At 39.0% G+C, this 25,072-nt stretch overlaps 1 protein-coding gene and 1 non-coding gene across 3 annotated transcripts in view; both read right to left on the bottom strand.

Annotated features, from left to right (window-relative positions):
• PITPNB (phosphatidylinositol transfer protein beta) overlaps positions 1–25,072 on the bottom strand; it is a 61,297-nt gene that overhangs the window by 35,094 nt on the left and 1,131 nt on the right. For both annotated transcript variants that reach the window (XM_068562785.1, XM_068562784.1), the window contains exons 2-7: positions 21,396–21,426; positions 18,513–18,658; positions 8,633–8,724; positions 7,961–7,968; positions 7,361–7,435; positions 5,680–5,763 (exon numbers count right to left, since the gene is read on the bottom strand). In XM_068562785.1, coding sequence (XP_068418886.1) covers positions 5,680–5,763; positions 7,361–7,435; positions 7,961–7,968; positions 8,633–8,724; positions 18,513–18,658; positions 21,396–21,426 — 436 coding nt within the window. The remainder of the gene's footprint in view (positions 1–5,679; positions 5,764–7,360; positions 7,436–7,960; positions 7,969–8,632; positions 8,725–18,512; positions 18,659–21,395; positions 21,427–25,072) is intronic.
• LOC137777077 (small nucleolar RNA U109) lies at positions 14,998–15,119 on the bottom strand. Its single transcript, XR_011076406.1, has one exon. It is a non-coding gene; the product is annotated as a small nucleolar RNA U109 (small nucleolar RNA).

Genomic DNA, 25,072 nt, shown 5'->3' with positions numbered 1-25,072 from the left:
ATTCAAGCTTCACTTCCAACTTCCTGGTTTCTTAACTCCCAACCTTTTCACATTTGTCCTGATTTGGGAGAGCTGGCTACTTATCCTCTCAAAATTACTAACCGACTGTTTTTACTTCTTTTAAAGCAAGTAGTATGCAGGACAGAAATTCAACCATTTAAGACGTTTTAAGAAAATTTAGCTCATTCAAGTAAAACCAGAGTTCATTAAAAACAAAATAAAAACCAAGGAATTAAGTCAGACTGAGACTAAAACCTCCAGGAGTTAAGGTGCCAGGCTGAGCATGGAGAGATGACTACACCTTCAGGTCTCCCTACCGAAAATCCACCTTGTTGGCCCATGCACAGTTACCAAGCTCCCAATTCTAGTATCACTTTAATCCTTAAAGAGCAAGCTTTAGGTACTAAAGATTGGCCACTGGTATGGCAGACGTATCCTAAGATGACCCTTTTCTGCCGCTGAGTCACAATCTTGTGTAATCTCCTCCCCTGAGAACAGGTGGAAGCTGTGACTTGCTTCTAACCAAGAGACTGTGGCAAAGGTGATGGGCTGTCATTTCTTTGATTAGGTTACATTACACGGCAACTCAATTTGTGGTGATCTGTCATGTAGCAACAGAAAACTGAACACTGAGTGAGGACATCCCCTCACCCCAGTCCACTGGGCATGTCTCTGCCAGACCCTGACTCTTCTACCCCATCTAATCTAGCTGCTCCCATTTGCTGAAGAATCACTGTCATCACCATCTTATACACATTTCTTGACCTCTATACGTAAGCAAGCAAATACATGCACATTGATATTATCTTTTTCTCTCTACATTATCTTGGAAAGGATACCCTATCAGTACAAAAAGACTCACTCCCTTCGGGTGACTACACTGAACTCCACCATACGGGTAGAACCACGTTTTTCATCAGTTCCCCATCGATGGAGAAACATTTAAGACTTCAGACTGTTTCCTTATAAAAATCTTATGCTTATACATTTGGTACTTCACATTGAGTAGGACCAATTCCTAGAAGTGGAATTTTGCTGGGGCAAAAGGTACGTGCATTTGCAATTCTGCAACAGAGGTTGTGTGACTTACACGCCCACAGGGAATGTATGCGAGTGCCTGATTCCTCACCCCTGGCCAACCCAGGTGTTACAGGTTAGTTTCTTCATTGCCCTCAAGCTCATCAGGTTCATTTGACACCTATTCACAAGTCGCCACTCTGTGAAGAGTTCTGTGTTCCTGAACACAGAACAAGACAGCAAAGAAATGAACAAGAGCTGAAACTCAGCAGAGGGGAAGACTGATGCCAACGAAAGTGAAATCCCCCAGAGGCAGATCCTGCAGGACACACAGGCTTTGGACAGAGAGGAAGGTTCCCAGAAGGGAGGCCAGAACAAGCAGTGTGACGTGGCCAGTGGCAGACCAGCTTGAGGAGAGGAAGACAGTGCTCAAGTGGCAGCTTGAAAAGGGACAAAGCAGACAGGGCCTCTGCTCGGAAGGAGTCGAGCCAGTGGAAAGAATACTGGACTGAGTTAGAATTTCCACTTCAGGCATCAGCTCAACGACCTTGAGAAAAACACAGTTTATCTGGCCTTAGTTTCCTTACTTGCACAACAGGACCTCCCTGTTTAGCCCTGAAACCAAACTATGTGTAGCTGCAGAACTGTGTTCAAAGTAAATCGTATGGTGAAGACTAGTGTAAGACATGCAGAACTGTGCTGGGAGATGGGCAGAGGGAACTTCCCAGCCCCATGCTCTAGGCACTTGTCCTAACAACCAGAGTGGTTTCCAAGAAACTTAGGGTTCTGGAAAGCACAGTTTGAAAGCACTGAGGCCTAGGTAGCTAAGGTTCCCTTCAACTCTATTATTCCAACCTCTCCCTCAGTGTTGGATAACACACCTGTACCTCTGCTTCTATTCTGCTTGCCTGCAATTCACTCATTCATTCAACATGCATTCACCGAGTACCTATTACAACCCAGGCACTGTTCTAGGAGCTGGAGAGGCAAGGGTTAACAGTACAAAGATTCTTCCCCCTGGGGTTCAATTTCTATTTAGAAGGGAGAGAGAAAAACACGTACAATACATCAGAGCAACCCGGGTGAGAGGGAAAACTGTAATGAGAGTGGGGGTAGACCGCTCCACCCATCAAAACACTACTCGTCGTCATATTATGACTCTTCCTCAGTCTTTTCAGACCTCTGTCCTCACAGATCATTTCTTTTCTCTGAAATCCTGATGCGCTCTGGACCAAGCATACACCTCCACCATTTGTAACTATTTCACTATACGGGGTTTGTCTCACCCAGAGTGTAAGCCTCTTGAGGGTACTGTACCAATCTTGAGGAGCTCCCGGGGGCTATGCCAGCAGCACAGGCTGAGCCCCACGATATGAGTTGACTGCTATGACAACTTGGCCATTTCAGAAATGCAAGTGCGTTCTTAAAGCCTCCTTTGACACCATGGGCTATAATTTCCAAGGAACATAAAAGTGCAGAATCAAAGGAACAAATTAATTCAACAGAAAACCAAACTGGATCTGGCAAGAAGTAAGGAATGCCAGGTGGTCCAGGTGTTTGCAATAGAAGCTAATTCTAATGCAAACATTAACTAGTGGAGGCCAAGCAGATGGGGGGTGGAATCTGAAGGGAGAGTGTGGGGCAACCGTCTGTGCCAGCAGAGGGGACAGAGGAGGCTGTGCAGAAGGCAGAGGCAGAGCCCGAGCCCCGTGACTCCCCCTGCTCCACCCACCTCAGCCTTCACAGGCCCCCAGGCAGCTCCGTGCTCTGCTGCTCACCCCAAGCCCCGAACTGTCAAGGGCACCCTCACCTCCCACCACACAGAGTTCCCCTCTCCCCTTTTATAGCAGAAAATATGCATGTCAAGGTTTTTTCTTTCTTTCTTTTTTTAATGTCAAAAGGTCTGAGAATCCCTACACGATATCATTTGTACTTGTAGTTTCCACAACTGAGAAAACACACAGACAAAAAGCTGCTGTGACACACGTGTTCACAGTAGCACTATTTACAATCGCCAAAAGGTGGAAACAACCCAAATGTCCACCAACAGAATAATGCATAAACAGAACATGGTGTTCATACGCTGGACTATTCTTCATGCATAAAAAAGAATGACAAAATGACACATGCTACAAGGTGGATGAACCTTGAAAACATTATACCAAAGTAAAAGAAGCCACAAACAGAATGCCAGATATTGCTATGATTCCATCTATATGAAATATCCCAAACAGGTAAAACCATAGGGGCAGAAAACACTTAGTGGTAGCCAAAGGTTGGGAGGAGGGAGCAGTGAGGAGTGATGGGTACAGGGTGTCCTTTCGGGGAGGTGAGAATGTTCTAGAACTAGATGGTTGTGATGGTTGTACAACACTGTGAATGTATTAAATGCCACTGAGCTGCACATTTAAAATGTTTGAAGTGGTAAATTTAATGTGTATTTTATTACAATAAAGGTACTGTGAATTCAGTAAACTTTAAAATTAACTAATCTTTAAAGTGTAACTTGGAAAACAGGAGCTATGAACGGTGAAAAACAAAACCACACATACATATGTGAACACTTATTCACTCTCCAAACAACGCTTGGTGTACAGATTCTCAGAACTCCTGCTAAGAATAATGACAATAATGGCAAACATTTATTAAAGTAGGCACTGCTCTAAGTGCTCAAATTTAATCCTGTGAGATAATTAGCCCCATTTTTCACAAGATAAAACAGGGAGAGAGGTTAAGTAACTAAATAGCCAGTAGGAAGCAAGACCTCAGAATTTGAATCTGAAGCGCATCTAGTTTCAGAATGTATGTTCTCAGTGACAGCGCCATGGACTCAACAATGCAGACCCCTCTCATCTGGGCCCAATCCATTCTCTCTCACTATCTATCCCCCCCAACATCCTTCCAAAAAGAGTGCCACCTGCTGAGCCTCTGCACTGTGGTGCCTTCCAGCCAGAGCCCCTGTGGCAATGCCGCTATCGTGCATCCCAGGCCAGCAGTGCCTTCCCTCTCTCTGGAGGTGAGGCTGGGGTGGAAGGAAGGGAATGAGGGCCTCCAGGGCTCTTGCACAATTGGCCTGAACTGTTCTTTCCCCTTGCACTCTTGCCTGCAAACATTGTTTGGGAGCCCATTTTAGCCTGAGGACAGGAACAAAGAACTACTCTTGTACCCCCGGCAAAACCAAAGGTGCCTTGTGCTCTGCTGGAGAACAAGGTGGAATGCAAACCTCTGAGCCACAAGACTGGACCGTTTTGCTTGGCCAGCACAACTTAGTCAAACACCCGCAATACGATCCGAGTGCCTTCACCCAATCCTGGTGGGCAGCACTGATGTTCCAGGCATCTGAGCTACCCTGACCTAGCCGTTAGTGACCCACTCCCAGTGATCTGTCACCCTATCACCACTCTTTAACATACATGAACTCATGGCTGGAAGAGATACCAAGAGAGATAAAGGGGCCAAACAGACACCTGAATATTGTTTTTAAAACAGAATATACATTCATTTCTAAGGATAAAAAAGTCTAATGTAACTTCAGAGGTGGAAATATCACTAAAACTGAAATAACTTCAAATCACAGCATGACTAAAATTTAAGAATTTCTATGACAAGAGTCCCTTATCAGTGCTCACACTTCTTATCAGGGAGGGGGCCCTAAACAGAACAGGACCTGGCCTAGCAGAGGGTCACTGCTGGCAGTCCCAACCCCAGTGATTTCTGAAAAAAGGTCGAACCTTTGTTTTTGAAAGCTTACCTTTCAATTTCAATGGCAAAACCAGACATTTATTATTTGGGTTATTTCTGTTCAGCTTACAACACTGCTCAAGTTCAGGGAATAAGCACAAAAATGAAATGGAAAGGGATCCTAACTGAATGTGCCATGCTTTGCCATGACAAACCAAGGGGTGCCACTCTTACTGCAAAGCTTTAGTTCTCTAGACTAGCAGGAAGAGGGCCACTGGTTATTTTAGCACCTAAAAAATCCACAACTGTACCCCACACACTATAAGAACTGAGTTAACATTTATAAACTGGGGCAAAGTAATAACAAGGGTCTTAATTGCTGGGGTTGGGGGGAGGGGGGCAGTGATTGGTGAGGAGTAAGGGTCCTTACTTTTTGGGAAAACATTTTTTTTTAATTAAGTCAAAAGTCTAGAGTACAAATAATTACATCTAGTAAGACTCAAAAGAGAAAGCTACACAACTGTTAGACTGGGATATTCTACCATCAACCATTTCCCACAAATGACAACTTTAGCCCTGAATTACTGAAAATTTGTATGTAAATTAAATTTTTGCTTTCTTAATCAGACTTTAAAAGTATAAGGGACCCATGGTATTTAAAGAAGCTCAAGAGAAAATTCTTTCGTAAAATAATGTTATTTTTTCCCCCCCAATGAAAACAAACTCCTATGTATATCCTGGGTATACTGGGATTTCTCAGAGGGATCACCTGTGCAAAGGTGAAATCTGCACAAAAAAACAAATCACCTTCTCTCTTATTCTCTGATCTCTTTCGCTGCTCTGATCTCTTTTTGGACCCAGACCTAAGTTCCAGGCTTATGTCAGTGTAGAAAGGTAGGTCATACCAGAAAAAAAATAGAACAATTTTTAGATGTAAAAGGCAACAGGTTAAAACGTCATCGAGTTGTACATCATACTTACTGCTGGTTCAACTTGACTTCGATCAGCAATATCTATGTGGACAATTTCAACAGTTTTCCATGTGTTCGGATCTAAACCGTGTACCTATATATGACAAAGAGAAAGGAAACAAAGCAAACTGTTAGGCAAAACTACTACACTTACATACATAATCTTTTATCTTTAGACTCTCGGAGTACATTATGAGGAATAAAAAAAATCCAAATTGCTATTTCATTAAATTAGTTGTCTGAAGGCTGGAGGGATCTCAAAATCGTTTACCTCTGTAACCCCAAATAATAAGTGGGGACAGGGGAGGGGGAGAGGGAAGAGGATAATGCCAAATTAACAGAAATCTGTCACCATTATTTTCTGGTAGCCCTTAGAGATGATTTATACAAAAAATGTACCTGACCTATGTTTAACCCAAATGGTACATGACAAAGTCCTTGTAACCTCTAAGTCCTAGACAAACAGAAGGTGACACTATAATTACATTTTAAGAGGCTGCACTGTATGGTCTAAATCCTCTCCTGTATTTGATTATCCTAAAGCTATTCAGTTTCAGTAGGATGTCAATTCCTCTATACCTCATATGTTGTTCAATCATTTATTTCTGAAACTCCATCTACGAACCCATAAAGAACTGTTTAAAAACTGCCAAAGATACGCCCATGTGAAAACTAAAAATGGCAAATTAAATCATACAGACTAAAGCATACCAAAATACCTCATTTCGACTCTAAATTTTAGAGCTACTGTTAAAAAAAAAAAAAACATGAAAAGTCAAATGATCATCTCGAAGAAAAACTCAAGTCAAATACTACAAATGATCATTAAAGTTCTACTGATTGGCACCAGTAACATTAAAGCACAGGAAGAAAAGAATCTACCACAATTACCATAAACTTACTTTCCCATAACAACCTATTGTAAGGTTGGAACGGTAGTTCTCAAACTGGAATGCCCACCAGAAAATAGACTGCTGGACCCCATTTCCAGAGATTCTGATTCAGTGGGTATGCAGTGAGGCCTGAGCATCTGCATTTCTAACAAGTTCCCAGATGCTGCTGCTGGTCCAGAGACCACACCTTTGAGAACCACTGGGCCAGGGCATCAACCTATACCAGATGCCCTCCCAAGTTCCCTGCCAAACCTTACCAAGTTAATGAGTCTTAACTGAGTCTTAACTGATTTTTTGGTAATTTACTTTAGGGATAAATGTGCACCAATTTGTAAAAGGCAGGAGCTTGTCAACATTTCTGTAAATCAGTCAGAGTACCTTCTCCCTCCTGCCTTTTGGCCATTTCTCTGAAATCAACCCATATTCCAGCAAAACGGAATGGAGGTGAAAATTAAAGCAATCAATTTTGCTACGAAGAGCAGCTCTGGCAAATACAGAGATGAAAAGATGGAAAAAATTATCTGTGAATTTTTATCTATGCCCTCCCTCTCCCAGGTAAAGAGAGTTGCTGATAAAAACAGCAACCTCACCAAAGTCCACTCACACACCAGGGGAAGGGACTGACAAGGAGGCCCATTTGTTTCTGGCTGCGTGCTTGCCTCACCGCAATCTGACACACCCCCGGGTGTGGCCAGGTGCTCATCTAAGGCAGGTGGCATCACTTTGGTGATGACAAAATGACTACAGTATTCCCATTTCCAGGGCCTTCTACACTGAAAGCCCAGAGTCAAAACTTACATTTTCTAATGTTCCCAAGTCTGGTTTGTGCCATGTTTCAATTTTAATGAAGAAATCATCTTTCATATATTCATTCTGCAGAAAACACAACAGCAAAATGATAGTGATCTTTCACTGGTTCTTGGGGCTCATGTCTGCAGGAGCTTTCCCCAGCACAAGTATCCATGCTTTGACTCTATAGGAAGACTGACATAGGGACACTGATCCTCAAGTGACAAAGAACCATGAGCTGCCTACTTTTACAGACTTGTCAGGCAAACCAATTGCTGCATGCTTTTAAATAATGTAAACAACCCTGCTTGTCATGCAGCACACAGGGCTAATATTAAAGAAGCTGTGAGGTTTGGCGAGTGAATCTGGCATTCAAAGGAAGTAGCAGAAGCAAAATAAAGTGAATAGGGAGATTTTTGAGGCAAGGCTGGAAAGAGCCCCTTAACAACGGAGCACGAGGTGGAGAGTGAGCTAGTGCCAGGAGCACCGAGGAGGAGCCGTGCAGCAGTGGGCAGTTTTAAGAAAAAAGCAAGAAACAGTTGAAAATATTACTATGTAAAGCAAAGTTTAAAGATGAAGAGTATGTGACACAAAAATAGTTTTACTCACCGTTACAACTGAGGCATAACGAACAGGTAGGCGACAAAAGGGAGAAAATGTCAGAATATTAATCGGAGCCAAAATAGTCTGTCACAATATTTAATGTCACAAAGATTAAACTACCTGCCAACACAGAACATTTGGTTTATATCTGCAAAACACAACTTCTAAACAGTGATACTATAGGATACTTTAGATTGTGGAATCAATAATCTAATTTTAAAACAATGGTAAAAGAATAATGTCACAAAAGCAAAACATTTATAAGGCGAGCTTAGCAAACAAGAGGAAACGTGCAAGGAGTCTGTGCGTCACAGCCCCCTCTACTGTGCGGCAATACAAGTAAAGTACTGCTGAAACCACAGCAAATGACACTGTGCATGAGAATGACCTTTCTTTAAGGTTTCTGTATTCCTTTTATTTGCTCCCCCGTGGAGCCTGCTTGGTCAATGGAGGACCTCAAGGTGCCTGTCATCTGGGAATGAACACGTGTCCCTCACTAGGGCCTGTGGGCGGGAGCCAGCACAGCTGCTTCTCTGCCACAGTGAGTGCAGTGACTCCCCGAGAACCCAAAGAAGGACTTGCTTCGTGTCACCCTTCTCTAAGGCGCGGGCACCGCAGTCCCTTTCCTCATTAGCTGCGGGGTAGAAGGGTGAAACGGTTTCTGGGAACCAGACTTACTTGTTCTACAGTAGGGGTATGCGTTCCAGGCTTTCTCGTGAAACACCAAGGAGCCCTCGGGAGCAATCATCCTCACGAATGCAGGGACTTTGCTTTGAGGAGAGAAATACTGGATATATTTTCAACAGCACCATTAATTCTTTGTTGGCTGCTATCAGACTGCTTCAAAGAGTACTCAAATATAAAATTATTGTAAAAACAATGAAATGATTAAGAATGTGTTTAACCGAACAGAGGGTTGTTTTTTAAAATAGAAGCAATTCTTTCTTATGGCTTTTGCCCTACTCCCCTAATATGAGATCTAAGGGTTAACTGAAGCCATTCAACCTGCACATAATACAACACAGAAGTTCTCTCCTGCAGTTTAGACTACACCACATTGTTTCTTAATGCAGTATATAGTCGCCAAAGATGATGACTCTGAATAAAAGTCCTTTAATACATTTTACAGAATAAACTTAAAGAAAATGATAATGTGAAGGATCCATGTAGAGAGTAAGATATTCAAATATGTTCAAGTATAAAATTTTGTAGACTTGGGAAATGAATGTTAATTGCTGCCTCAAGTATGGTCAGAGTAGACTGGTTAAGAATGTAATTAATACATGATAAGTTTCTGCAAATTCATGAGATAATCAGGAAAGATTCCAACAGACAAATGGGCAAAGGACATCCACAGACATACCACAAACAGAAAACACAACTGGTTAACAAACAGGGAAAATCAGTTTTATCAGTCTTCAAAGCAGTGCAAATGAAATGACCATTTTACTGATTGGTACCTACGGTACAGAAAGCAGTTTTACATGCACAGGCTTTCCACAGGTTGGATTCAAATCCCAACATCACCACTTAGAAGCTGTGTGACCTGGGGCATATTACTTGGCGCTCTTAACTTCCTCCTGTGTTGAACGGAGTTCATACTATCTACTCTGCAGGGTTATTGAGAGGATTCCATCAGATAGTATCTGTAATGTGTTTAGCAAGGGCACAGTGCAATGAGAGCTCACTAAATGGTGGTTATTAATTATAATTTGACATGCAGCTGGGTGCTGTCACATGCCTTTCTTCACTTTAATCCCTCAATAACACTATGAGTTAAGCATTAATTCATTATTTCATGTAACCATTTAAGTGGCTGAATAACTGTATGTCAAAATGATATCCTCCAACTTGAAGCCCTGCGTATATTTTTTCCATCAGAGCTGCTTTCTGACAACTTTCAAGCACAACTTAATTTCCTAAACTAAGAGAAAGAACAAACTAAAGATACATGAGACCCAGAGAGGACTGCTAGCCCCATAGTAAGATTGAGCAGTTGACCAAAGATATTCCTATGTTGAATTTTGGAGACTAAGCAAGGTAGATGGAATGAACCCCACACCAGCCAGAGAGCTGCGCAGCTACAGTAGTGTGGACAGTCCTTTCCTTGCCTCTGCTGTACCAAGAACGGTACAGTTTAGGAATTCCCTACAGTTTAACTCATCTGATTTAATATGCATCTTAAAAAAATGCCATAACTTTTAAATGCCTTGTTTACAGACAGATGAAATAAATGTATTCCAACCAAAAAAAAAAACAAACAAAAAAAGACAGGATACATGAAAATAATATCACATTAAAAGTCAAGGAATCTCTAAGCAGTCCAAATTATTTCTTCCATTGCTAAAAAACTGGAACCAAAACTCCTTTAAATGTAGGAGAGGTCTAATCAGGGTATAACATAATACATATGGGGAATTTTTTATAATACCAGCTACAAGATTACCTGTCATCTGAGAGAATGACAAACAGATTATATCAGTGGTTCACTTGGTCAACTTAGAAAAAGGCAGGAGAAAAATAGCTGTGTACCAGCTCAGAAACATACTCTTAACTATTCTATTTATTCCTATAGTGCCCAATATTCTAAAAACCTTAATATTCATCAAGTTTTAAAATTTGCTGACACAAACAAGAAAATTGGCAGTCAGTTACTGAAGGCCAGCATGAGCCAAATCTGTAAGGAAGTTTTAGTATTTCATCATCTTGCTTCCAAATGCCTATTGTCTTATTTCCAGCATGCTTTTTCTACCATGCGAATTCCAATTCATTTTATGTTTTGACTTAGTTAAAAACAACCAAACCTTTGAGCTAGTTTTGTTTCAAATTTACTGGTTTTTTACGTTTAACATGAGAACATTAACATACATCTCTCCTCAATGAATCTGACTAAATTTAGGGAAAATGTATAAATGGAGAAAATAAAACTGAATTTCACTTCTACTTTAAAGGAGAGGAATTTTCATTAATGGCAACTTTAATATATTCCTAACAAGGCAGGTCAAGTGTGCCATTCGTGCACAACTGAAAGCATATACCTTGTTTTCCACCTCAGTATCACTTAGGAAGTCGCTTTAGTAACATGCAGGAAACTCTGTTTTGGAAGCTTAGAGTCTCAGAAAAGGGACAAATATTAACCAAATTAGCAAAATAGAGCTAGACCTTCAAAAACAAACAAATTAAAAAGGACATTCCTCCTCTTATTCCCCCAAACTAGTCACAAAATGTTGTCCTCTCATGATAAACCAACATTCATGATAGTGCTTACCTCAAGGTAAACACATCTCGGTTTCAGAGTTTAAGAGTTAGCCATACTATAATGTCCAGATGCACAAAGGTACTTTGCCAATACACAGCCCTTCCCCTACCCCATCTCTGAATACAAAATAAGAATACTTAACTTCAGGGTAAAATTCAACTGAAGTGTTTTATCAGTTGTGTTATCAATATTAAGATCTAACCTCAATATACCAATGGTTGTGAACCTGTCTGTTGTGCAGTAAGACAACTTCGTCATAGTTGCAGAAGAAAACAAACGGCTTATATGATTTAAAAGATACATAATAAATGACCATTGTGTACACTGAACTTCTGATGTAGGAGCTTTTTTAAAAAATCTTGTTCCTGAGATAAATAATACTTGGAAAATCATTTCAAACTGCACTTTTTCCAATGAAATGTTTACATCTTCTTGTAGACAAAACGAACAAAACTGTTCAAAGTTCCATTTTTCCATCCTTCTCCATCCTACTGTGGATAAACATCAAAATGTAGAAAAACACAGGGAAGAATGTGAAGACTACATTAATTGCCATAAATAAAGTAATCTTTCATTTTATAATCAACTAAAATATACCTTAAAGACACTGGAGACCTCATTCATTCATTCACTCAAGTATTTACTGCCTGTCCATTTTGCCAGGGACCATGTACATAATGGTGTACAAATAGGGATAATTCTTACCCAGAGCTCACCTTCCAGGGAGGGAAACAGAAAACAGGCCAGCAAACAACAAACGACAATGAAAATTACCTTTCCTGAAGGCTATGAGTTTTAAGGAACATGGCAGGGGGCAAGTGAGTACCTGCGGCAAGGGTGCTCAGAAAGGCCTCCCTGAGGAAGTGACACTACAGTGGCGACTGGAGGGTGCAGAGGGCCAGCTACATGAAGAGACAGCGAACACCAGAGCAGGCAGAGGGACCAGCATGACCAAAGGTCCTAAGATAGCAAAAGATCTGGTCTGCTTGGGCCACTCGGGAGGCCTCCAGCACGGCGAGACTGTAGTGAACAAAGAACAAAGGAATACAAGACAAGGATGATGAGGTGGCAGGGTGCACACAGATCACATGGGGCTCCTCTCACAGGCCTAAGAGTTTGGATTTTGTTCTTTGTATGATGGGAAGCGACTGAAGGCTCTAAGGAGGGGAATGACACAACGTGATTTAAGTTTTAATATCATTCTGGCTTTGTGTGGAAAATTAAATGGAGTGGGCAAGAATGGACGGCAGCAAAAGTTAACTAAAAATGGATTAAAGAGCTAAATGAAAGAGCTGAACGTATAAAATTCTTAGAAAAAAACATAAATTGAATGTCAAAATTAGAAGCTTTTTAAGCCTCAAAGGATATAAGAAAATGAAAAGACAACTCACAAATGGGGGAAAAATACTGCAAATCATGTATCTGATAGGAGACTAGTATCCGGAATATACGAAGAACTCTTACAATAAAAAACCAACCCAATTTAAAAATGGGTAAAAGATTTGAACAGATATTTCTCCAAAGATCTACAAATGATCAATAAGCATATGAGAAGATGCTCAACATCATTAATCAGCAGGGAAATGCAAATCAAAACTACAATGAGATACTACCTCATGCCCATTAGTATGGCTGCCATTAAAAAAAAAAATTCCAAAAATAACAAGTGTTGGCAGTGATGTGGAGAAAAGGGAGCCTTCATACACTGTTGTTGGGAATGTAAGATGGTACAATCACTTTGGAAAACTGTCTGGCACTTCTTCAAAAAGTGAGGAGTTACCGTATGCAATTCCAATTGTAGGTACATGTACATGTGTATGTACATACCAAAGAGAAATGAAAACATATGTTCACAGAGAAACTTGTATACAAATGTTCATAGCAGCATTATTTATAACAGTCAAAAGAATGAACAGCAAGAGATGAATGCAGGGAGGCAACCGGAGAAATCTGAGAGACATGGAGCTTGCATTAACGCAATGGTGCTAGAGATGGAAGAAAGGGAGAGACTGAAGGGGGAAAAAATTAAAAACTGACTTAAAATTCCCCAATTTGTGGGAAAGGAATAAAATAGCCAGACACAAATTGAATAACTTCTGGAAGGTATAACAAGACTCTAAAATTCAAGAGAATTATAAAAAACAAAAGGAGAAAGAAGTATTTTTCACAGAGTAAAAGGAAAGTAGGAATGAGAAATGAAATATAACATAAAGAAGAAACTACATTGGAAAATGTCTGACATTCTTCTGAAATAGGATCACTCCTGATGTAGAAAACTTTGAACTATGCAAATCTTAAGACTCAGGCCTATATACAGAGAAAAAAGTTATGTGTTGACAGCTAATTCTCGACTGAAGAACGAATTACTCTATTTGGCTGATATTTATTAATTTCTTACTTACTATACTTACTCAGTGATGCTCATATCTCTGTGAAACATCATATGTAATCAACCTTTGCATTCTCAGATGATTTAAACTCTCATTTTTAAACACGAACATAACTTAAGTTCCTGGCAAATGACTCTTGTTGCTTACAAAAATGAGCTCTTAACTTGAACCACATGAAACTTTTAAACAATGATTTTCAATAAAACCTCTGCTTCAACCTTTGAGGAATGAGGCCATTTTGGAGCTGGTAAAGCTTTATGAATTCTCCATCATCCAGGACTGACTGAAGTTGGCTAGATTATAATGCTTATGGGGAATAAAAAACAGTAATGCTGATTTTCCCCAAGAAGGAAGAGAAAACAATAGCAAAAGGATTGGTCAATGTGTCTGTATGATGTCTCAGGACAGCTGCAAGTTCTTCTCTGAAATACTATCTTAAAAGCTGCACCACATTTCCTTGACCAGCTTCAGAATTCTTCAACCAATAAATTCTGTCTCCCCTCCCCACCATCCACTATTAAGTGTATATTAAACAACCTTAGGAAATGTCCTCAAACTTTTTTGGCAAACGGGGTATACAACAAGACAAATATGTATGCGTACAGAAATACCTGATTAGGTGTCAAATGGAGAAGTGACAAAAAGTGATGGTGTTTAGGGAAGAAAGATCAATATGAATGAAAGTAGTCAAGGAATGCACGGGACAGATCTGAGCTGTGCTCAGGACACCAAGCAGGTTATGAGCGACCTGACAGAGGCGGAACAGGTCACTTCTAGAGGACAATAAAGAGACGGGCTTGCTTAGAGCCAAGGGTTTTTACTTTGGACAGAGTTATAACAATTGGAGATACATGGGTAATCTTGAGTAAGTACCTTGTTAAGTTCAACTTTATTTTGGATAAAGACTGGAGACTTTAAAGACTTAGGAGAAAATGGGGTGCGGTGAAATCCATGGTCTTGGAAGAAATTTCTCTGTAAACTCTTTTGGAGTTCACTTTAGGAAATGGAAAATTTCCTCCCACAGGGCTCAGCAGTAAAGAGAGCGATAGAGGAGCCACAATGCCTCCTGGGTTCCTGGGCTATCTCTGCTACCAAACAACAGCAGTGACGTATCAGCCAGCTACTGAAATCTTAGTCACTGGACCTAGTTTCCTCACTAGCAAAGGTTGACATGGAGAATGAATGAGCTCCCACCTAGAGCACTTACAGTGACCAGTACACAGGAAGTACTAGATCCTCTGCTTAGAATCACAATGGGTTAACACTCACTATAAGTTATCAAAGGAAATGGAAAGAATATCATCCCATAAGAGGACTATTACCTGAGACTCAGGGAAACCAGACATTTGAAATGTCCCTTGTGATGATCACTAAATTTTGTATTTATTTTATTTTTATGTAGGAAAAATATACTACTCCTCAACCTCTACTGTAAGGCTGGTAGCCCTGAGAACTCCTTCTTTAATGTAGCATGTTACGGATGTATTAAATTTTGAATTTTTTAATACTTCACCAAGATTGTTTCTCAATCTTCGGCTGAGATTAAGTGTGTATATCTTACCATGAAGTGTTTTTTGCTGAAATGGGAAAGCATACTGACCGGGGAATTCAGAGACCTCGATAACACTGGGTAAAGCAGACCTCAGAATTCAAGTGTACCAAATGTAAAGTAAGGTGCTGGCAGCCTCAGCCAACCAACTTACCCAGCAAGGTTTGCCAAGTTTGCAAGCCTATCTATCGATGCTATACAGTGACAGCGCACAGAGCACTATAGGTTTCCCAATGGAATAAATCCTGGAAAAGGGAACATGTATTTCTGGACACAAATTTAACTTCCTCAGGGAGAGTGCTCTCAAACTCTCTAGGGACTGTGGGTATGTCTTCAGCATGCTGAACGGACGCCCTTGCAGGACACTGAAGTCTGATGGGGCTGTACCGTCAGCCCTGGGCCATGACTGTGGTCTTTCCTCCACAGGAAGGCCTGAGCACTTGCTGCTAAACGATTCTTTACCCTTCCATAACAGTTATCTTGGGGCTACTGTGCTTTCAGTATGACACTGATAACTTTGAGTGTGGACGTGTGATTGCCCTTGAGTGTGGACGTGTGATTGCCCTTGCTCCATGACCTCCCCCACAGGACCACAGTGACAGTGGGTCCCTGTTTTGTCTTTATTAACGGACAGCTTTTTTATTGTTTTTCATTACCACCAGAGTGGCTATTATCTGCCACACTGTCTGAGATCCATTACTGCCACCTTTCCTTCTTCCCTTTCCTGTCTCATGCCTCTCCAGGCTTCCATCCAGAACTGCCATCTCGGTGTGACAAGGCCAGCCTTCTATGAGCATCAAATAGTCCTCACCATCTGATCAGACCCCATCTCACCCTTCTCATGGGGCACCTGTGCTCATCAGCGCAGGCCCTTGAGACTGTGACTTGTGACCAAAAGAGCATGGGATCAGAAATCAGAGAATCCAGGCTCAGTCTCCATCCCACCACTTACTAGCTGTGTGACTTCGAGTAAATATGAAACTTAGTGTCTTCTTATGTATAATGTGTATACTGCCCATGTCTCAGGACTGCAATGAGGACTAAAGGAGAGCATGAAAGGGTGAAACCAAAGGGTACTGTGGAATGATTTCAGCTCCTTCAAGGAATGAAGAAGCAGCTCCAGAAGCCATACTGTGCTGGGAGGCTGGCCTCCAGAGCCAAGGTTTTCCTTTATTTAATCGCCTGAAAGGAATTCCGAACCTCATCCCAATAATCCCTCCAGAATAGTAATATCTCTTGCACTAACCATATTTATACAGCCCTCTTGAACTTAACAGATCCATTATGTATGGCTGGAGTGTCACCTAAATCAGATATTTCAAAATTAATATTTATCATTCTTTACTTTCTCATTAAACAAAAATACAGAAGAGTAAAATAAATTTAAATCACCCATAACTCCACCACCAAGGGAAAAACATTCTTAACATTTTAATGAATCTCTTTCTAGGCGTTTTTCTGATTAATTTTTAAAATTATATACAACATATTATTTATGTCCAAATTTAGCAACTGGTCTTTTCCATGTAATAATGTATCAAACATTTTCTCAATATTCCAACTCTTAGTTTTCAAACAAAGGATATTTTGAATCTATTTCAAGTTTATATGGACATCATAAACCAAAAGAAAATTTTATATATCAAATTTTTTGGTTTATTTTAGATGCTCCAGAGAGTCAGAGAGTTGAATGTTTATAATAAAGGGAGTTTTTATATATTGGTAAAATTCAATTAATGAGTAAATGTAAAATGCTAGAAAAGTAAGCTGAGTAAGCTGAGTAAACATAAGTAAATTCAATACTACAAATATTATATAGGTTATACCATCTAGAATGCTAAAATTCTCTCAAATGGCACATTTTTAGATATGCTTAAGGTGCTAACAAATTAACAGAAACCATGAATAACACAGTCTTTATGGATAATTGATTAATCAAAGTTATTGCCTTCATTCAAACCTGCATCAGAAACAAAGAAATGCTGTGTTCTAAGCGAAAATAAAAGTAAAATTTAAGGTTCTACAAAGTGATGACCCACTTCATATTCATGTGTCATTATAAATGAAGCAATAGCCCCAAACTGAGAAAACATGAAAAATACTAATCATCACAGCTTATCTGCAACTTTAAAAAGCTCTATAAAACCCTGGCATTAATCAACATGAAGAGAAGAAAGCCAAGAGCACAGCAGATTCCCTCTTCCTTTTATAAACTGGGGACACTACTGACAAAAAAAGACTCTTAAAAACCATTACTGATCTTTCACCCTTGGATAAATATTGGTATGCATTTTCTATTTTAAAATATTTATGCCAAAGACAGAGATTAGACTACCAAACTTAGGAGAATGTGCAAAAGAACTTCTGCAAACAAAAGAGATAAAAACAATGAACAAAGGATTTGAAGGGTCAAGTCACACAGGAAGTTCAAAAGGCCAAATTAATATGAAAAGACATTCAATTTCACTAATAAAGAAATGCAAATTTAAACAAGGGGCAATTTTTTGTGTATCAAATTGGCAAAAATTAAAAAGATAGAAAAATATGGGAAAACGAATGTTCTCAAACTCTTGGAAGGCAATCTGGCAATAATATCAAAATTTTAAAAAAGCATGGACTTCCAGCAATCCTACTGTAATGAATTTCTCCTAGAGAAATAGTAACCTAAGGCATAAAGACTTACAGAAATACTATCTGTAACAGACAAAAAGGAAAATACCTAAAACGCCTAAATCAACTTACCATTTAGAGAATGGTTAAGTAAACTATGCTTACGTCCACATCAAGAAATTTTACTCAGCTTTAAAAAGAATGGAAAGGGCATTAAATAATAACAACATGAAAGGATGCTCGTGATATATCACTGCATGAAAATTAATGCAAAGTGCATAGCCATATGTATGGTATGATCCCATTTGCTGTGGGAAACAATAAATGATACAAGTGACATATTTCTATGTTTTTTAAAAACTTATTTGAATATGTATACAAAATGATCTGTAAGCATAAACTCTAGGCTGTTTCTAGTTTCTCTCTGGAGTTATGGGTATGTGATGACGTGAGATGGGGACTAAGTTTTTAATTTATAATCTTCTGTTTGAATTTTTTAATAAGCAGACAGACCACTTTATAATTTAAAAATAACTAATAAAGGGGGAGAAACACTCTCAAAAAATTAAAATGCAACATATTAGCACGATGAAAAAAAAATTTTAGGGGGGTCACATTAAAATTTTTTTAAAGCACCTCATCACATCTACTAGTGAGTTAGGTAGTTAAATACTGAATAAGTAGGCTGGGTAGTTAAAGCGTGATTGTTTAATATGATGACTAAGCACCAAATGTGAACACCCTGCTTACCTCTTCAGGTGATAAATTTTGTGTGTATACTGTCCCTTTTCTCCATCTTTTTCATAAGGTTCATTCTTTAAGACTTCAATTCCTTCTCCACCACCAGTCTCATTCTTACTGGCTTCTGCAACAGAGTAAAGCTGCCCAACCTGATACTGAAATATCAAAGAGTACAGAATTTCAATAAGTCAGCATAAATGCAGAAACTTCCTGTGCTAAAATCTTATTGTAGATATAGAAAAGCACATCCAAACCATTTAGCACATATGTTCTATATGAAAACATGACTCAAATCATAAATCAATATGTTGAGAGAGACAAACACCAGATGATCATACAGCTTCAAGAAACTGTAATATTTTACAAGATTTCCATTATTTAAGGAAACTGTTGGTTATAAATATTCTGGTGCTTTAACATATACTACCCACTTATCAAGACATCTTGACACTTGTTTCAGTTTTTTGAATAATAAATACACATTTCTATTTTCCAAAGCATTTTCATATCTATTATACCTCACTTAGTTTCACAAACTTCTAAAGAAGGTATGGAAGGAACATAATTGTTACTTCGCCAAATAAGAAAGCTGAGCAATCAGAATACCATTCTCAATAATGAGGAGGGATATAGAGTGTAACAATAAAAGCCTGCAAGTACAAAGAACCATTACAGTCTAAATTTTAGTAGACCTCTGGGGTGTTCTTTTCCATGCTTATGTATATGACATGGCTGATTTGGCCCTTGCCCACCTAAACAGAAACAGTACTGGGTATCCAGGGTGAGAACAGTTAATTGTGAAGTTCTCCAGTAAACAGAAACTGTTTTTAAAGTATTTATAAATATCTAAGTATTACCATAAAAGGCAAGAAATTGATGATAGTGGTTTCTATTTCATTTTAAAGTGAATGAGAATTCTCAGTGGCCTTCACCAATCCCTGTGGGTGGGCAGTATTGTTCTATGCCAATCTGGAGTTTCTAATAGTTCCAACAAATGATAAAAAGCAAAGTTCTTGTGTTCTAATTTGTTCTAGTGACTCAATCATGGCATTATCTCCAGTCTCTACAAATTTGGCTAAATTTCTTCCTTCCAATGAAGACAGCCTGAAGAAAGGTTTTTGTCTTTTTTAAGCATATTTTCAAAGAAAAGCTACCTCTCAAAAGTAATAATTCAAAACTAACATTTTATTTGAGGAATAAAAAAACAGGGGTGGTTGTAAGCTCAGTAAATATTCATATCTAAAAAGCCCATGGGAATATGATGCTATCTTGCAACTCAATTTGGAAAGGTTTCTTAAAGGTATCAAAAAAGTTTTTGTACAGATTTTAGACTGCAGAAAGGGCTGTCTTTTTTCTTTTGGTTTTCACGATACAACACCAGGGTTAGTCCAGTAATGCTACAATCCTTACGTCCTTCAAAATATACTCCTCAACACTGTGATATTTTGAAAACATGATTAAAATGCCTCTAAGCCAGAGGGTAAATTTGATCTTGGTCAGGAACAGAGTAACAAAAACTTACACAGAAACAACAACAGTATCCAAAAATATGATATTAATGGACTGATATTTCGCCACATGCTACTAGGCTTTCATTCTCATTTTTAAGAATAACTTAAAGACAAGAGGCATGTTTATTAAGTCCAAATATAACAAAAAGCTGAGATTATTCTGGGTGACAATACCAAGACTCAGAAACTAGCTGAAACCAAAAGAAAAATTTAACAGAAACAAATGTCAATTTCCACATTCAAGTTCAAACAATTGTACAAGTAAAGAATAGGGGTGCCTGGCTTGTCTCGAGTGTTCTAATTCACTTTAATACAGAAACCTCAGGCGCTACTGAGGTACATGCGGCTATGTTCAAGTCTACATGAAACAGTGACAGACAGCTACTCCTTTTCAGTTCCTGCATTTTATTTTTGTTCTGTCTGCCTTCTGTCAGCTGTCACATCTTAGGTTATCAGTTTGTTTTGTCCCACTTCCAATTCACTGCTTCTCATCGAGTGTCAGCTCTAGGAAAACCAGATAACCTAGGAGTGCGAGCTGTGCCAAGTTATAGAAGGACCCAAAGGCCTTTATGGGTTTTCCTACACGTATCTTGATTTCTCAGAAGCCATCTCTGCTTTTATCCTCATTCCTGGCTATACTACAGAGAGCTACAACTGCAGAACATGCAAGTTCTGAATAGGTGATGCATTTCTGTACCATGCAGATCAAGGGAGACAATGATCTCTCACGGATCTGTGGTCAGACTGTGTTGGGAACACTTTTTCAGTTGAGAGTAACAACTACAGCACGTGCAGTGAGCGGTGAGACGAGCTGGTGAGAAAGTCTGGAGATCACATTATATTAGGCCAAATGAATGTGCTGGGAATGTTTAACCTTGTGACCTCACGCAGAGAAGATGGAACAAAAGGGCCAGGAGGAGGAGAGAGAATTGCCAAAAAATACCCTGAAAGGTCACCATGTGCAAGACAGAACAGACTTACTTCACTTTGCTCAAGTGGAAGGAACTGTAAACAGCAGGCAAACTTTATAGGAAAGCAGATTTTGGTTTAAAGTAACGACAAATGTTTAAAATATGCAACAGTAAAGTAGGCTGCTTCTCCAAGCAGCAAGTGACTTAACCCTAAAGTGCCTAAATTGAGGCTGGAACCTTCTTTCTCTGGGATACTGTAGACAGAATTCCTGCACCGGACAGGAAGTTAATCTACATTCTGAGACCCTTCCAAAACAAGGCAATGTTAACAAAAATTCATTTACAATTAATTATCTCTAACACATCATAATTCACTCTGTCACATAAACTGCAAAGTAAAGGTAAATGAATACGATGAAAATATGTCTTTAGATTAGCGTATCAAAATAAACTATGCAAGCAAGACTTACCTCCTGAACCGAACATGGCAAAACCACACGGCTAAAAAGACAAAAGGATAGCAAATATGTTACACATGAAATAGTTGGCTTTAAAACACAGATCTCCACGATTAAAGAGTTTTCGCTTTAAATCCAATGATAGCTTAGCACAAGATGTTGTTTATGGAAGAGGGTCTTTGCAATGACTACAGCTCTAAATAAGAGTTTTTAAATGGGGGAAATAAAACTACCCATTCCTGGCTCTCAACAATCACTTGCATCTAGCATCCTCATTATACCAGGACCCCAAAAACGCAGTTGTAGAGATTCTTGTGAGGAGTAAAGGAACAAGAGAAAACTCATCACTGAACATTGCAGGGTACAGGATATATTATTTGTAGATTGCCTGGTCAGGTTGCCCTTGTGAAACTTTTAGTATGGTTTCATTCTCCATCTATATATTATGCATTTTGTTTTTATGATCTTTCTCCCAGAATGCATGTCTTGAATCTCACGAATGAATGCCTCCAAAAATTGTTCCCCACTACCCAATTATTCCTCAATTTTATTGAGAAAAACAAGTAAAAGGTCCTTTAGACTTAGTAAGAAAAAACTTTACCATGGAAAATACATTGAACTTTATAAATATAACCCCTTTTCAATATAAGGTTTCTGTGTTTGATCTTGTCCAAGAGTTTGTTACTGTACATACAAAAGGACCAGTATAGAGGCATAATGCTCCTAAAGATGAATTTGAAAAAAGAAGTCTATGATGAATTATTTTATATATCAGGATATTGCATTTTATCTCCAGATTTTTACAGGGAAGTACCCTCACACTTATTTCCACAATAAGCTCTGAAAACCAAGGCCATCCCTGAATATCAAATGTCTCATGATAATAGCTGGTGTCCAAGATAGCAACTTTTTTTTTTTGGCCTGGTCATTCTCAGACTTTTCCCTCCTAACCATCAAGCTACCATAGCAGTGCCATTTAAAATCTTATTTTAATTCTTCCTACTGTGAGGAGAGAAAAAAAAATATCATGGCATTCACCTCAATTTTCATTTTACAGAAAATTCCCAGTAGCTTTCCTCATTCCAACTTCTCTTCAGCTCACTTTTCACCTATTTCTCTCTCCTTAGTCTCCTCAAACAACGATGCTTGAAAGCCCACATCACCTTAATCTCCAACACGTGTAAAACACGTCTCCTGTTACTCCCTCCTCCTTGACTACTGGGGGTCACTCATCACTCTGTCTTTCTGATAATGGTCATCTAAAGACAACGAACATTCTCAAAGTCACAATGGTTACTAATTTTTATTCTCATCAAGAATAAACTTGTTATACAAAATCCTTCCACACCTAATTATTTTAGCTGTCTCCTCAGGGTACACACTAACTTGCTGTCTCAGTAACAGAAAATGAACTAGGGTGGAGGCAGGGGGAAGACTATGATACAGGCTGGGAGCATATTTTGGGAGGTACAGACAAAGATACAGTTTGGGAGTATATTTTCAGGGTCTGGAATACAATGGTAAGAAATCTATTAAATTTATTAGACAACAAGGAATCCTGGAAGGTTGTTCCAAAAGGTAAGTGACATAGCTACAGCTAACCTGAAGACGTCATCTGTAGGTGGTTAAAAACATTGAGAAGCAGGAAGGTGGGGAAAAGCCATCTTTTGGGAGGCAGGGCAAGGATGTACAAAGGTCCAAATGAGGTTGCTGGGATGCAGAGGAAATGGAAGGAAAGAATAGAAAGGAAACAGTTAAAGACTTCCCTAAAGTTTCACAAAACTAAAGAATCACTGCTGAGTAATTTTAACAACTACTCACTAGTAGGAAGATCCCTATTTTTATATACTAACACTTTCAGGGAAACTTACTTCACAAAGTGAAAATGACTGATAAAGACATTGTGAATGAATGATGAGTCAAGTAACTTCTTCAAGATTTGCTTAAGAAAAAGTAAAAGAGAAAAGAAACAGGCTTTGATTTTGTATTATTATTCTAAAAGCAGTATTCAACTTTTAGAGCAATTTGAAATTTTTCAAACTTCTCTGAAAATCCTTCTAAAATAATTTTCCAGATCGAACTACAAATAGTTCTTTAAAACCAGGACTTCTACACTAATGGCAATTTCATCTATTGCTTAAGCAACAACCTGAAGGGAACTCCCCAACCTGAGAAAGGTATTTCTAACCTTTTAATTCATGTCAAAAATAGATGGCATTTTTTAAGACAACAAACATTTGCCAAAGTATATTACAGTTTACCAACATCTTCACAAAGGAATGACCTATTCATTGCTCCTGACCAAAAACAATTTTAGAAAGTTGACGTGTGAGTAGGAAGAATCATTTTTTTTTTTTAGACAACACTGAGTTCTTACAGTGTGCTAGACTAGATGCTGTGTGGGATACCGGTAGTACTTAAATAAAGTAAGAAACAGCCTCTGACCTCAAAAAGTCTAGGAGGAAAATGGGAATTCCCTAGTGGCCCAGTGGTTAGGATTCCGTGCTTTTACTCCCAAGGGCCCAGGTTCAATCCCTGGTTGGGGAACTAAGATCCCACAAGCCACGCCTCAGCCAAAAAAAAAAAAAAAGTCTAGGAGGAAAAAAAAGTCTAGGGGAGACATACATGAGTGAACATCAAGAAATGTAATTGTATAACTCCTCGAGAAAAAATATTACACCTTGAACACATTTCAACACTTGTTACCTTGGTACATTAAAATTTTTATAAAGAAAGTAATGATTCACAAAAAGCACAGCATGCAAATTCCCAATGAGAATTTCTTTCCATGATTTAGCCTGATACTACTCACATAACTGTCAAAGGGATCTACTGAACGCTTAATTCACATTTTAGGAGGGAGGAAATAACTAAGAAAAATGACTAGATCTATGACCTAAAATCAGTTCTGCAACGCACTTGCTATGTGACTTGGGCCAAGTCAATTTCCTCCTGTCTTATTTCCTCCAGAAGTCTTAATACCTGCCACTTATCAGTTACAAAAACTTCAGAGTAATAAATGAGATAACACTTGCATGATACATTGTAAAAACGACTTGGATGAAAAATTTTATAAATCCAAAGTTCAATACTATAAGCTTTAACTGAAAATCTGTCTTTTCTCAGGATCCCTGTCACTGAATAAAGTTATAATTTTTCATTAATTTATTTAACAAATATTTATTGAACACTTACTATGTGCTGGAGACTATTCTAAGAGCTGAGGATGTGAGAGTGAGCAAAACAGATTCGTGGAGTTTACATGCAGTGAGAGAACACATCTAGTAAAATAGAAAAAATAATTATTGTGTTGCATGTTAGTGGTGATAACTGCTAATGGAGAACAATAAAGCAGGGAAGGCAAACACCAAATTGGGGGTGGGGGGAGTTGCAATTAGATCTTCAGAGAGGGATTCCCTAAGGTGATATTTAAGCAAAGACCTGAAAGGAGGTGAGTTAGTGAGATGAGGGAAGAGCTCTTCATGCAGAGGGAACAGCAAGCAGAAAGGCCCTGAACTGAACTTTCCCTGGAGTAGTGGAGGAACAGCAAGAAAACTCGTGAGCTTGGAATGGGCAAGGGAAGGGCAGTAACTGAAATCACAGCACAAAATAGTGTTAAGACCTCCTAGGCTATAGTAAAGGCATTGGCTTTTATTCTCAGTGAGATGTGAGATAAGGAGTCTAAAGGA

Source organism: Eschrichtius robustus, chromosome 14 (genome assembly GCF_028021215.1).
Source record: "Eschrichtius robustus isolate mEscRob2 chromosome 14, mEscRob2.pri, whole genome shotgun sequence".
Taxonomy (NCBI): domain Eukaryota; kingdom Metazoa; phylum Chordata; class Mammalia; order Artiodactyla; family Eschrichtiidae; genus Eschrichtius; species Eschrichtius robustus.
This window is presented reverse-complemented; position numbering and strand designations above follow the sequence as displayed.